This window comes from Bombus vancouverensis, chromosome 11 (genome assembly GCF_051014615.1).
Source record: "Bombus vancouverensis nearcticus chromosome 11, iyBomVanc1_principal, whole genome shotgun sequence".
NCBI lineage: Eukaryota > Metazoa > Arthropoda > Insecta > Hymenoptera > Apidae > Bombus > Bombus vancouverensis.
This window is the reverse complement of record NC_134921.1, coordinates 910,699-924,104: the sequence shown is the minus strand read 5'-3', so window position 1 is coordinate 924,104 and position 13,406 is coordinate 910,699. Positions and strand designations below refer to the sequence as shown.

Sequence of the window (13,406 nt, the reverse complement as noted above, 5' to 3'; positions counted from 1 at the left end):
ACTAAATAACTAGATAGCGACTCGACTTTTACCAAAACGCAATCAACACTCTCTCGGCAACGCCACTCGCAAACTCTGTCTCCGCTCAACTCGCACTCGGCTCCACGACTCACACTCTGTTTCTCGACTCACACTCTGGCCGTTGTCGCATTCTATTGCCTTTTTCCTAGGCCCACCGCACACGTGTTCTGCAGACGCTCGTAGCCAGGGTCACGTAGGTCTTTTCCACGAAACTATGCACTTGAAAAGACCGATGACACATCGTTGGGCCTGTCGGTGCTTCGACTTTCTCGCGACATTATTCATAGTTCGCCCGATATCTCTTAGGCCTTTGTTCCACGATGCTACATATATATATACTGGTGTACTGGTCATCTTTTTTCCACACGTTTTTAGCTTTTTAGCTGTTTGTGTATGGGCGCCTAATCAGCCAATCAGAAATAGCCGGTATTCTATGAATTCTTTTCTTCAATGCTCGAAGAGCTGGATATTTATCCAAAGCTGATGCCCCAAACATATACTCGAAATTTTCAAGGGCCGCTGCAAACACGAAGTCCGCCCATGTCGTCTGAAAAAAGGTTTGTATACATTTATTTTGTACCTCCTCTATTAAACAATTTTTTTAATTTACCTTGAAAAATGTGAAAAATCGAACTCTTAACTAAAGATCACTAGCTTTTTAGGAAGAATTTGGATTTTTATTTTATTGTCAGAATTTAATGGATAATTTTAGAAACTTCAACCTTTGGAGGTATTTGTTAATTAAAAATGACAAAACTGGTATTATGTAAAAAAGAGTAATGTGTATCCTGAATCAATGTCGAATGGAAATTAGACAGTTCTATAAAAATAATCCTTCTCACGATTCCACAACTTCATAGCTTAATTAAATACAATTCTTCGGCGATATAATTACAAATACATTTACAGGAATTGTGTAATATGATAAATATCTCGTTAAAGAAATTGAAATCGTAAATTCCGCGGATAACCAGCGTTTATCATATAGAGACAGGGATTTGCAAAGAATAAAAGTTGTAGAACGTTGAAAGGCGTTGAGAGAAACGTGATGTTATCCCGTTATTCGTTAACGCAACGCAGTTAAAAAAAATCCCGTAGGAAGATTACGATAATAGATAACCTGAGTCGAGTGTTTGTCGGGGGATCTAAAAGATTCTTTCGAGTTGAGCGTCTGAGATTGCAGAGAAGAAAATTTGGAAACCATCGAATTCGCGATGTCGATAGAAATCTTCAGTTGGAATCGTTGTATCATAACGTAGTCTGCTTATTGTCGATAAGACTTTACTAAACTAAAAGTGACTACTAAAAGTTTCTATCCTCTAAATTCTATCTACGATTCTATAATCTAAAAACTGACTTTTGCAAACAAACTGTAACATTCGCTTAACGGAAAGACATACGTATCTTGTTTGTACTCGTCTTTTCACAATGAATTCTTGAACGTCTGTCTCTGTGGTGAGACAAATGCAAAGTCATCTCATCAGTTACTCACCTTGCTTCAAATCTCCAAGAGTATCGACGAGCACGTCGCATATCATCGCATCCCATTCGTTCCTTCCCATTAGATCGTACTTCTTCGCCAAGTATCGCGCCACAGCGTTACTCTGCGCTACCGGTTTCCCGTCTATCTCCAGCACAGGCAGCATTTTATAAGGCATTGCTAAGAACAAACATGGCTCATATGAACACTGTGTAGAGGGAAACGATCGATAGGAAATCACAACACAGCTTCCGAGGCCGTTGCGTTCTTGTGAATAGATGAATCGAAATCATTTCGGTTTTAATCAACATGGCCTAGTAAAGAAATACAGAAATGTCTTCTTTCTCCTTTTTTTCTTTTCTTACGATTACGATGGACAGGGTATCGCGTGTTTTTGACTGTTGAGAAGAACCTAAAGTTTTTAAAATCAAGGATAAAAGATCGAGTATAAAATTTGTAATTCTCACGGAAAGGAACGAATCTGTCTGATGCGGTGTACTGAATGTACGAGGAACGATCAGTATCGTTTTGCGGGAAGACCTTATGCAATGATAGTGGACTTACAACTGCGAATAAAAAATTCACGTCGCATAATACCAGACACGGAAAAAATATTAGAAAATGTACACGGTTCTTGTAATGAAAATTGAAATGCAAGGAATATAAATCGAATGTCTCTTGCGAACGTAATTTTGTGTTTTACACCGACAGGATTGATTTACAGACTTACGTTGATTTTTGGTTTCTCTATCTGCAAGCGACATATAAGATTATATCGAAGACTATGCTGCGTAAAACTTTTATTATACTATTTACGATAGAAATGTCGCAACGGAAGATCGAATTTTATGTCTGCTTTGTTCTTTCGACTTTTTAGCTATGTTCTTGTTCATTTCCGAACTGATTTCAATTTTTTATCCTTTTTATCCGACAAGTCCTAAAAAGTTTTTAAATTAACGAGAAACGTAGAAGTATTTTTGTATTCCTATTTTAAGTCACCTATTTACGGTTTTCTCAAAATATTCGAAATGCTTCGATTCATTGAAAACAATAAAGATTGCAACACAAAAATTCGAGAATCGTAAGTGAATTAAGTTGGTATTCGATAAACACGATATTACGGAAGCAAAACTTAATGAAAAGTTCGACTTTATTCCGTATGAAATTTTACTTTAAGTAAGTTTAGCCTGCACGTGAAACGAAAGTTTTATATACAGAAAAGTTTGAGTAAATGGTAGATACCTGAGAGTTGAACGATGAAAGTAAAAATCGATTCTTCACGCTTACAATCCTTGTATTCAGGCCAGAGTTCTTCGGGGATCCTCTCGTCGGTATACTCGATGCCAGTATATGCAAATATGTACCGTATATGTTCGGCACGACCACGGGCATTGAAGTAGATTAGTTTGTAGGTAGGTTCGTCGCTCATTTTCCTTGCTCTGTCAACTTATCGAGAAAAATGATACAATTAACTCGTGTAATTAACAGACTGTGTGCGTGTTTGTGTGTATAGAGAACAATTTATTTATAGATGGAATAATTCGTATAATACGCAAAATAAATCATTTAGAAGGCTGGAATATGTGTTTTTGAAACAATTAATTATGTCGAAAAATATTTCAAACGAGATATAATTTTGAAAAAAATAATAATTAAATGTATGTAAATGTATGTAATAATAGTTAAATGTATGTAAATGTAATAATTAAATGTAATTAGTTGTGAAAAAAATAATAATAAAAAATAAATAAATGTAAAAAAAGAATTAAATGTAATTAGTTTCTTTTTACGCACGCGATATTATTGGCGATATATGAAGGTCAACTTTATTTTTTTAAATAGATATATTTATACATATATTTATAGATATAAATACATATATTATATAGATATAATAGTATATATAATATATATAATAATATATATGTCGAGTCTGAATCTCCGAGTCCGAGCTCGAGGCGCCCTCCCGGGGAGAGCTCGCGGGAGGTAGCGGTTCTGCGTTGAAGTTCTCCATCGTCCGGTAGCGCGTGGGGTACCTTTATTGTCGATAGTTACACTAGCGACGAGGGCCTCAGGCTTGATAACGAATCCGTGACCAACGGGAGGACAGGTTCCCTTGCTCTAACTCACACGTGCACCACTCCCTGCTCGTAAGGCACTCGACTTCCTTCACCGATCAGCTCTCTAGCAAGACTGCTCGTCATCCCAACGACGCCACCGAAACAAGACTCCGGTCGAGTGTCTCAGTACACACGATCCTCCGATCGACGTACGATTGCTATCGGTTTGGATACTTGCGATTGTTTCGTTATGGCTATATTAGGCTCTAGGTTGCAAGGTTAGGGTGTTGTCTTGAAGTTCCAGAGGGGCCCCGGCGTCCTTTCGTCTCCGACTCGGCCATCCTGACACTTACACGTCCTCGTGTGTGGCCTGCTGGCTTAGTCTACCCGTCGGGGCTTCCACCACGCAGGCATCGACCCGGCGCTCGTCCTCGGGGCAATGTTTTTCTTCTCGCCGCGATGGACAGCGAGACGCGATGTGTCCCGGCATGTGGCAGTGAAAGCACAACGCTTTTGGTGGTGCAGCCGGTCGGCTTTCCTCCGGGCGTCGGGGGTCCTCCTTCGGTTACCACTTCGCCCTCTTGCGGCATTCGAATGTCGGATGTCCGTAAATACCGCAGTGGCCACACCTGGTCCAGGGGGCGGGTGACCTGCCTCGTTTGTTTCCGGAGCTCGCTAATGATCTCCACGGCGGGGGCGTTGGCCACTCCGTGTATAGGAAGGGCTTCATTTCTCTTTGGAATTGTTTCACCGACGTGATGTCACTCGTGAGCGCTAGTCGTTTAAAACGTTCATCGCGCGAGCCCAGCAGATGGAGGGCGGTGGCGGCGAGTACCTCTTCCCTGGTTGAATTTCGCCACTTCGACCCCAGGAGGGTGATGATACGATTTCCGTACGCTCCTGGTGTTTCGCCGTCCCGCGGTAGTTCCTCGGCTACCTTGATTAGCGACGCGGCTGCTACTTCTTGGCCACCGAAGTGCGCGGCGAATTGTTCCTTAAAATCTGGCCAGGTGAGCTCGTCGCCGTTCATTATCTGCGTAAGCCAATACGCTGCCGGACCCTCTAGGGCACGGTTTAGGGCAGAATACAGTGCGCTGTTTTTCAGGCGGTGGTCCCTCATGAGCAGGCCGACGGCTGTGCACAGGCGGCTGGATCTGCGTCCGCGGCTTCGGGGTTGAAGCACGGTAGCGATACCCAGGTTGCCCGGTGTCCTTTCTTCTTCTTCTTCTTCTTCTTCTTCTTCCTCTTCTTCTTCCCTAGCGACCGCTTTAGTGCGCGCACGATACTCTTACGATCCCGTGCCGACAACGTGTGTTCGGATGCCACTTCTGATGTCGAGTCTGAATCCGAATCCGAGCTCGAGTCACATTCCGAGTCCGAGCTCGAGGCGCCCTCCCGGGCAGGGCTCGCGGGAGATTGCGATTCCGTGTTGGAGTTCTCCATCATCCGGTCGCGGGTGGGGTACCTTTATTGTCGATAGTGACACTAGTGACGAGGGCCTCAGGCTTGATAACGAATCCGCGGCCAACGGGAGGACTATCATATAAAAAGCAACAGGATACACGAAATAATATAATTCTGACTAGGACAACATAAACGCAAGAAGTGTTGATATTGAAAAAAATATTTAATTTTGTATATAAATATTTTCATATTTAAAAAAGTTTCCGGAAGCAGGAAGATTTACAAACAAATAATATCATAAACCGAATGTTTCATGATCCTTTTCTAATTAGAGTGTGTGACAGCATGTGAGAACGTTTCTTAAAAATATGACTTATTGCAATTACTTAATCGCAATTATAAACGATTAAGACCTTCTCACAACGAGGCAATCTATCCAAAGTATAAAACTCGTTATACTTGATGAGAAAACAAATCTCTACTTAGGTTTCATTTCGTTTCATCGCGTTCATAAAAAGTGAATTTGTATGAACACATCGTGCAATTTAGTAATTAGGACCGTTGATCTCGCTGCAACATAGATGGATAGAAAAAAGCCATTTAAAATGATACAACGTCGGGAAGACAATTATGAAAATTATAAATGGAACACAAGATAAAATTGTTTAAGATTAATTCTTCTTTTTTTTTTTTTTAATCGCGAGTGTTTGCAAACGAAGTTTCAATCTGTTTACAATGATAGCAATGAGAGGAGGATGTCTATGAAAGTTATAAATGCGATATTGAATAACATTTCTGCGAGTGGGTTTGTTTTTCGTTACAAATGTTTTTTAAACGAATCTGCAATCTGTTGGAAACAACGGAACAGTAACGGGACGACTGATAGGGAAATAAGAAAGATCGCGTTTTATTTGAACAGACAAATCTTTGAAATCTATTCGAAAGTCTATTTGAAATGGTACGAGCTCGAAAAGAACGGTGAATACTATAGAAGAAGGATTAATTAAAATTCTTATTAATCTGTACGCTTTGTATATTAAATACCTTGATCGATGCCAAGATAACAAATTATTATACAAAACAGTGAAGTATCCACGTCTGACATTAATATTGAGTATTACCATTACTGTAATTTAATTTTTAACCGATCCTGAAAATTCCTTAGAACGTAAAAAGTATAAAATGTTACTGTGCATTTCAAGATTAAATGCACTGTAATTTAGAAACAGTTATGAAGCGGAAACAAATAATTTATTCAGAATAAGAATTCTACGTAATCATGTTAAAAAAAAAAACGTACTTATAACGCGTTTAAACTCCAAATATGTAAAGACAATAAGGGAAAAAAATTAAACGAAGAATCGTATTTTTTGTAAATTCACACAAGATTTTATCCAAAAAAAATTGGCCTGTACCAATATTTTTATTTGTCGTTACAAGTTACGATGGTATTAAAAAATTGGCCACGAATGGACCAGAGATAAAAATTTATCAGACTTGCTCTCGTAAATTTCAAGACGTTGCATCGGATATTCTTGAAAATCTTTGGACAATGGCCTCGATAATTCGCAGCTTCTATCCTCGAAGCGGAAGAACTCGGCGTTAAAAGCGACAGAACTGGAGAAACCCGGTGACCGCGAGCCTTTCACGCTCTCGACAGATTTCTCATCCCTCGTAATCCTCCCGGTGTCACCCAATGTCCACCCTCGTATTGCGATTTGTTGCTTCCAACGAGGCGACACCTTGTCTTGTGATTTCCTTTTTCGTCGCGTGAAACACGACCGAACACTTGTTCAAACACACAATTCATATTTATCTAACTCGACAAAACGCCGTGTCATTGAAACAATAGCATTCTTTGGCTTTTATGTAAATTCCAATAAATTATGATAATGTTCGTGGAAACATTATTGCTACCTATTTTATCTGTCGTGATCCAAATTGATTTGTGGCTACGTATGTATATATATATATATATGTCGGAGATAAGAGGACACCGGTGCCTTCCCTCTGAAACCTCGGGAAAATCCATAAAAACATTGTAATTAAAATCTACAGTTGTAACTAAACGATTTGCCGTCATTCTAACCAATTGTATTTGTTTGAGACTTGTGACAATGAGCTTGGGCTCAAGGCGACAATTAGTCGCCGAACGTGGCCGCGGTCAAAGGGACGAACTCTCCATCTAACAAAGGCATTGAGTAATCCTATAGCTCTCCTTAAAAGAAAGATTTGTAGCGGCACGTGGCAGCAAACATTCCAACGGTTTCTGTCCCGTGGCTCGCCACGCGCAGACCCTATTCTTCGACTAAGATGATTGCCAGATGTCGATGCGTCTCCGCAGTACATGTTCGGCTAGCCCGAGGGCCCGTTATAAATCTTAAGGTTTAGTTAACTAAAGTCCTTCAAACAGACAAACAGTCTTTGTCCCAACTACGGGAAGATAGGGCAGACATATTTTTCAACGAGCGGCGTCTCCCACTAGCAACTTTCCCTCGAGGGCGGCTAGCATCTTTTTCTAACCACCGATATGGAGATTGACCAATTAGCAGCAACGTCAATTTCCCTTACTTCCTAAACGAAGGCTTTCCTCGACGAATCCGATGATCTCGTGTCCTTAGACACACCCCAGTATAGTTTTCCTCTGTGGAATCATCGGGACGGAACGCGCATTCTTTGACGCGCTCCCGTCGACTAAAGAGTAACGTCTTTACGCTCAGCAATTATTTTTACGAGTCAGACTTAGATTCAGCGAGAACGCCTATCTGTCATCCCGTTGACCGCGGATTCGTTATTGAACCTGAGATCACTGTCACTAGTGTCGCGGACGTCTCACCGCCGTGATAGATTGTCAAACCTGTGTTATTCATACCTGTGTCAATAAATCGTATCTTCGCCACACCGCAACGATGGCTACCTTCAATGAAGACTCCTCAAACACCGACAACCCTATCCCCACTGCTTCTCCGACATATATATTTGTATTTTCTTTTGTTCTTTCTTTTTAATTTATGTGATCTGAGAATTACATTTCTGAGAGTTCGGTGAAATTCGATGCTTTATTTTTATCAGTAGAATCTTCCTTGTCATTGTCAGAGCGCAGACGTTTACGCGTTTACGGAAAGTTTAAGGATACAAAAATACAGAAAAATGTAGAAAATATGCAAGAATATGTAAAATATCGAAAGTACAGTACTTCTAATAATACTTAGTAGCATGCTTACAAACAAATTTCTTTTGTATTTCTTGAAATTGCGGAAAGATTCGCGGTAATTATCGGATTTTTGTCCTCTTTTATCTGCTTTTTTTATTCGCAACTTATATGAGATATGAATTAATATTCAACGACGTGCGCTCTGTGCCACGAAATGAATTATCTCGCGTTAAGACTGCGGCAATTCTTACGTTTGATATTTCATTTAACGAACAGCCGCGCGTTCCTGAGTTTAAAAACCGCCACTCTGAACTTACGCTGAGAATAATATCAGGAAAAGCGAACGAGAGATGATTAGAAAGAAAATGCGAGGAGCAGTGAGGGGGATATTACTAGACTGCGCTTTTTTGTGCAAGTATAGCAGGATGTTTGGGAGTGTAAAATTTTAACGAATGCGTATAATATGAAAAAATATATGAAATATCCAAGGTATAGTTTTATTAAACTTACTTTTTATAATGCTTCGTAGGTAAAACAATTTTCTATCCAGATTCCACTTTCTCAATTATATTTTCAAAAATGCTCGATAAGGAGTACAATTTTCTACCCAGGTTGTACCTTTCTAATTATATCTTCCAAAATTCTTGATAGGTGAAACAATATTCCACCGACGATTTACTTTTTTAATTGTATCCCCAAAAATATGGACCTGCTTAACGTTTAGATATTATTATTCTTTTCGTTGTTACTTGATACGGCTAGCAATTAAATAGTGAGAATAAGAAGAATTGGAAGTGCCATTTTCGAAAAAGAATTTTGGTTTTAAATTGGAAATTAAATTTGGTTTGGACATATATGACACAATTTGTATGGACAATGAAGAGTACGAATCTACGAATTTCGAGGTAAAAGTATTGATATATGTATCGATATTTCTGGTCGTTACAATATCTCTAATCAATACAAAGTTCTAACTGAATGTTAGAATGTTAAACGTTAAAACGTTTAAAACGTTAAAATGTGTATCGAATCGTTGTAATTCCAAAGATGTCAATTGATGTAATGTAATAATAAAGTATAAAGTATAATAAAGTATAAAGTATAATAAAGCATAAAGTATAATTTCGTCTGTGGTATAATCTTTCTATTCCATTAAGTTACGTCGCACCGCGAGCAATATGGCAACCAGATGTCACCGGATACTCGCAGCGTATCCTCCATAGTTTCAAGTACCTTCCATAAATCTCATAGATTTCCTAGAAAAGGTCCTTCAAACCAAACAAACGTCTGTTTCCGAAGAATTTCTAAAGACTATTGTCTACCCCGACTGGACAAGGGAAAGTTAGTTTTTCTCACGTATGCTGCAACTTTCCTCCCACTAACCACTTTCTCTCGAGGGCGGTTAAGACCCTTCGTTAACCAATTAACAACGAAGCCACTTCCTTCACTCTCCTAACTAAAATCGTCACCAACAAATCCGATGGTCCCGTGCGCTAGACATACCCATCCTTAGCTTTCCTCCGAGACAGCATCGTCTCCCAAGACAGTTCTGATTTTACATCCTTCGAACGGTCAATATCCTTCCACCGGGTAGGACACACCCACAGATCAGTCACTTATTCATCTCGTACATACGCACCAGCGTAACTGCCTTCGTTATAAGTTGTTGGAATAAACGGTGAAATATAACTTACTATACTGTGTCCTATTCATTTAACCACCTCTTATCTTAACCGAAACAGGGGAACGACTACTTCGCAGCGTCGATTCGCCGAATCGTAGCGAGAATTTACGCCTCTCGCTACTGCGACTGCGTCTCTCCGCGAACGGTCGTAACACATTGATCGACAGAAGTACTAAACTCTAATAACATAAATTTATATATTTTCTATTTCCCAGCCACCAGTTTTATAGATTTTTCTATCTTCTGTACTACTTTTATCCCTTTTATTTTTTCTTACATGAGATTATTGTAAATTTAATATCATTTGTTCGCAATATTTGTTATTTATCTTTCCTTGAATTTGAAATTTCGCGCTTCAATGTTGTGTGTTGTTCGACGTTTTATCGAACGATGTTTATCGAACTAGTTTATGAATACATACATAATCATTAAAGAATCTATAAACCTTACTAGTTTGTTTTTACTAAGTTTTGTTACAGAAAACATGTTCTCATAAGTTTTCAACTTTAATTTATGGAAATTTATTAACCTTAAACTATAAAATCATTCAATGAGTCTTTCCGGATGTTTTTATGTAGTCATAATTTCACATATCAGCACAGCTCCACCAATAGGATAAGAGTTACATGGAAGCAACAGAGGGGAAGAAGAACATATAGAGATCTAAAGGTTATTTTTGTCTCATTCAAGTTTCTGTTAACCGGCTTGGAAATTTCCTGTGCTTGTTTCGACTTCGAAGTCTTAAAAAAAAAATTGTAAGTAAATAGTATATATATAGTATATATATCCTGAGTCAAAGTTTCTCTTTATAAATAATAAACCGTTTAAAAACTATATTTTGTATGTTTTTTCCTTATTCATAATTAAATAATAAATATGAAATACTTCTACAGAAAGCCGACATCCTTCAATTAACCGAACAGCAGATGATTTAAAAATTAGTAATTGAAAGAAATAAATGTTATTACATGTTCATAATTGATCGATAAATTTAAATATACAATTAGAAAATGTTTCTTCTTTATTGATAACTAAATAATACAGATAAGATACAAGATACTTGTACGAAAAGTCGGCGCGTCGTTCAATTAACGGAACAGCAGAGGATTTGAAAATTAGTAGTTGAAAGAAATAAATGTTATATGCTCATAATTGATCGATAAATTTAAGTATGCAATTAGAAAATGTTTCTTATATTTGGAAGAATATATAATCACTGCTGAATGTTTTGTAGTTACGAAAGTTGTATACAAACATACATTGTACATACGACTAGTAATGGTACTAAATTACTGTTAGAGGGTCTTGGGTGTATAGAACCATATGGTTAAATTAATACTAGAGATAACGAATCGCGCGAATGTAATTAATATTTTGAAATGCGTTGTTTGCATTAATTGATAGTTTTCTTATAAACTTTTTTATAAACAATTTCATTGCTATAGAAAAAAGATAAATGCCGGTAATATGTCTATCCTACTTAAATAGAAAGTGCAATATTTTGTTATAATATTTGGCGCAAGTTTATACATTATTACATCCAAAAATAATATTCTTTTTATATCTAAGCTATATTAAAATATAAAGATACAAATAGCTATGCGAGTAGTTAGTAGTTGATGCTTTTTACTTAAATTGTCTTATACTTCATAATTTGTAATAATATAATTCTTGTCATCAATGATTCTTTGTTTTTACTTTGTATATATTATACTTCCAGGAAGATGCCGCTCTATAAATTGACTTACTTCCCAGTTACGGCATTGGCAGAACCAATCCGTTCTTCTTCAGCTATGCTAGTATTCCATTTGAAGATGAACGTATCAAAAAGGACGTCTGGCCAGAAATAAAGCCCTGTAAGCTTAAAATTTAAAGAAGTTCTGTTTCTTAAATCTCATCTTTCCTAATTTAACTAAAGTAGCTAAATAAAGTAGAACACAATTATGCAGAGTATAACAGAGATTATTGTTTACTCTCCATTGCTCTATAAGATATGTGGGAGAACAATAGGTATTGTTAAGGAGACAATGCCCTTTGTTTGCTGATAAATTATCAATAAATTAAATTATATCTTTCCAAAACAGATAACAGGAAGCTAGATATTTAAGAAGCATCATAATCTGTTTGTTCGATAGAATCTTTGATTCTATTAGTTGTATGTTTTTAGTGACTCCTTATGGCCTGCTTCCTATGCTCGTAGCTGATAGAAGGAAGGTTGCTCAGTCTACAGCTATTTGCTGTTACTTAGCCAAACAATATGACTTAGCTGGAAAGACTGACTGGGCAAATCTTCATATTGATGCCACTGTTGATACTATTCATGATATTCGTCATAGTGAGTATCCAGTGCTGTTTTGCATAAATTTTATGAGAATCTTGATAACAGATAGTACATATCTGTTCAGGTATTTATTAGTTGAAATCCGATTTAATATTTGATTTAATCGAACGATACACGTATGTCAACAATACAAGACAAAGGATTAAAAAGGATTGTAATTCTATCTTCAGTATCATTTAAATTTCGCACAACACTGTATTCAAATTAGTATAACATTAGCGAATAGTATTTAACTGAAAACAAATTTTCAGAAATTGCCGCCTTCCACTATGAGGAGGACGAGAAGGTCAAAGCTGCAAAACGCAAGGCTGCTGAAGAGACGCTGCCGTTCATTTTAGAACGTTTGGACCAGCAAGTGAAGGAAAATGACGGCTACTTCTACGATGGTACTCTTTCTTGGGCTGATTTAACATTCGTTGCTCTGCTCGATTATTTGAACTTTATGTACAAGTCTGATCTGATCGAGAATTACGAGAATCTGAAGCTGCTGGAGAAAAAGGTCCTCCTTCTGCCCAAGATCAAAAACTGGATTGAGAGACGCCCAGTTAGCGAATTCTAAACTTCACGATTGCTTATGGTTTTATAAGCGTTTAAAGATTGCGGTCTTAGTGTGTTGAGAGAATGAAGAACGAATCGTGTTGATGGAAGTTTGTATGGAATATACTGATTGCTTTTAACATTCATTAGTTCCAGTTATTACCAATATTTTTGTCATTTAGTTAGGGTTTTCCCTTTAGATTACGTTGTGATAGAGAACTATTATTTGTGTATTCCTACAGAAACATACGAACTATATAAACTGTTGACACGATGTTGTGCTTTTGTATTATAGAGATAATAATAAAACCATCAAACAATCATTAATTATGTTTTTTATTATATTAATTAAGAATTGAAGATTACCTCCTTGGTGATCTTGATAATATCGTATTTTACAAATGTTGAACAAAAAAAATGTATGATTATTTTATTCAATACGTTATGAGGGTTGCTTTAAAAAAAATACGAGTTACATATTTCTTTGAAAAAAGCATGATTTTTATCGATACAATAATGTTCTTCTGTTATCGCTTTAAAGTTGAGTACTTCGTTGATTACACGAGAGAACTCGCCTACAGCAAACAAGATACGACCGTGTGTAAAGTAATTAATCTGTTTGCTCGTTGCTAGCTACACATAAGGCTTGCGTAAAAAAAATATGCATTTCAGTTCAGGCGGAGAATTATGTAGGAAGTCATTTTGTCGATCAATAACTTAGTTAA

General features: G+C 37.4%; 1 protein-coding gene across 3 annotated transcripts in view; it reads left to right on the top strand.

The window, feature by feature from the left end:
• The window catches only part of LOC117165077 (glutathione S-transferase-like), a 63,460-nt gene extending 50,452 nt beyond the window's left edge, over nt 1-13,008 (top strand). For all 3 annotated transcript variants that reach the window (XM_076622949.1, XM_076622948.1, XM_076622950.1), the window contains exons 2-5: nt 10,401-10,558; nt 11,524-11,659; nt 11,971-12,138; nt 12,396-13,008. In XM_076622949.1, the coding sequence (XP_076479064.1) occupies nt 11,994-12,138; nt 12,396-12,703 (453 nt within the window). In that variant the 5' untranslated portion in view covers nt 10,401-10,558; nt 11,524-11,659; nt 11,971-11,993 and the 3' untranslated portion in view covers nt 12,704-13,008. The remainder of the gene's footprint in view (nt 1-10,400; nt 10,559-11,523; nt 11,660-11,970; nt 12,139-12,395) is intronic.
• The last annotated feature ends 398 nt before the right edge of the window (nt 13,009-13,406 follow it).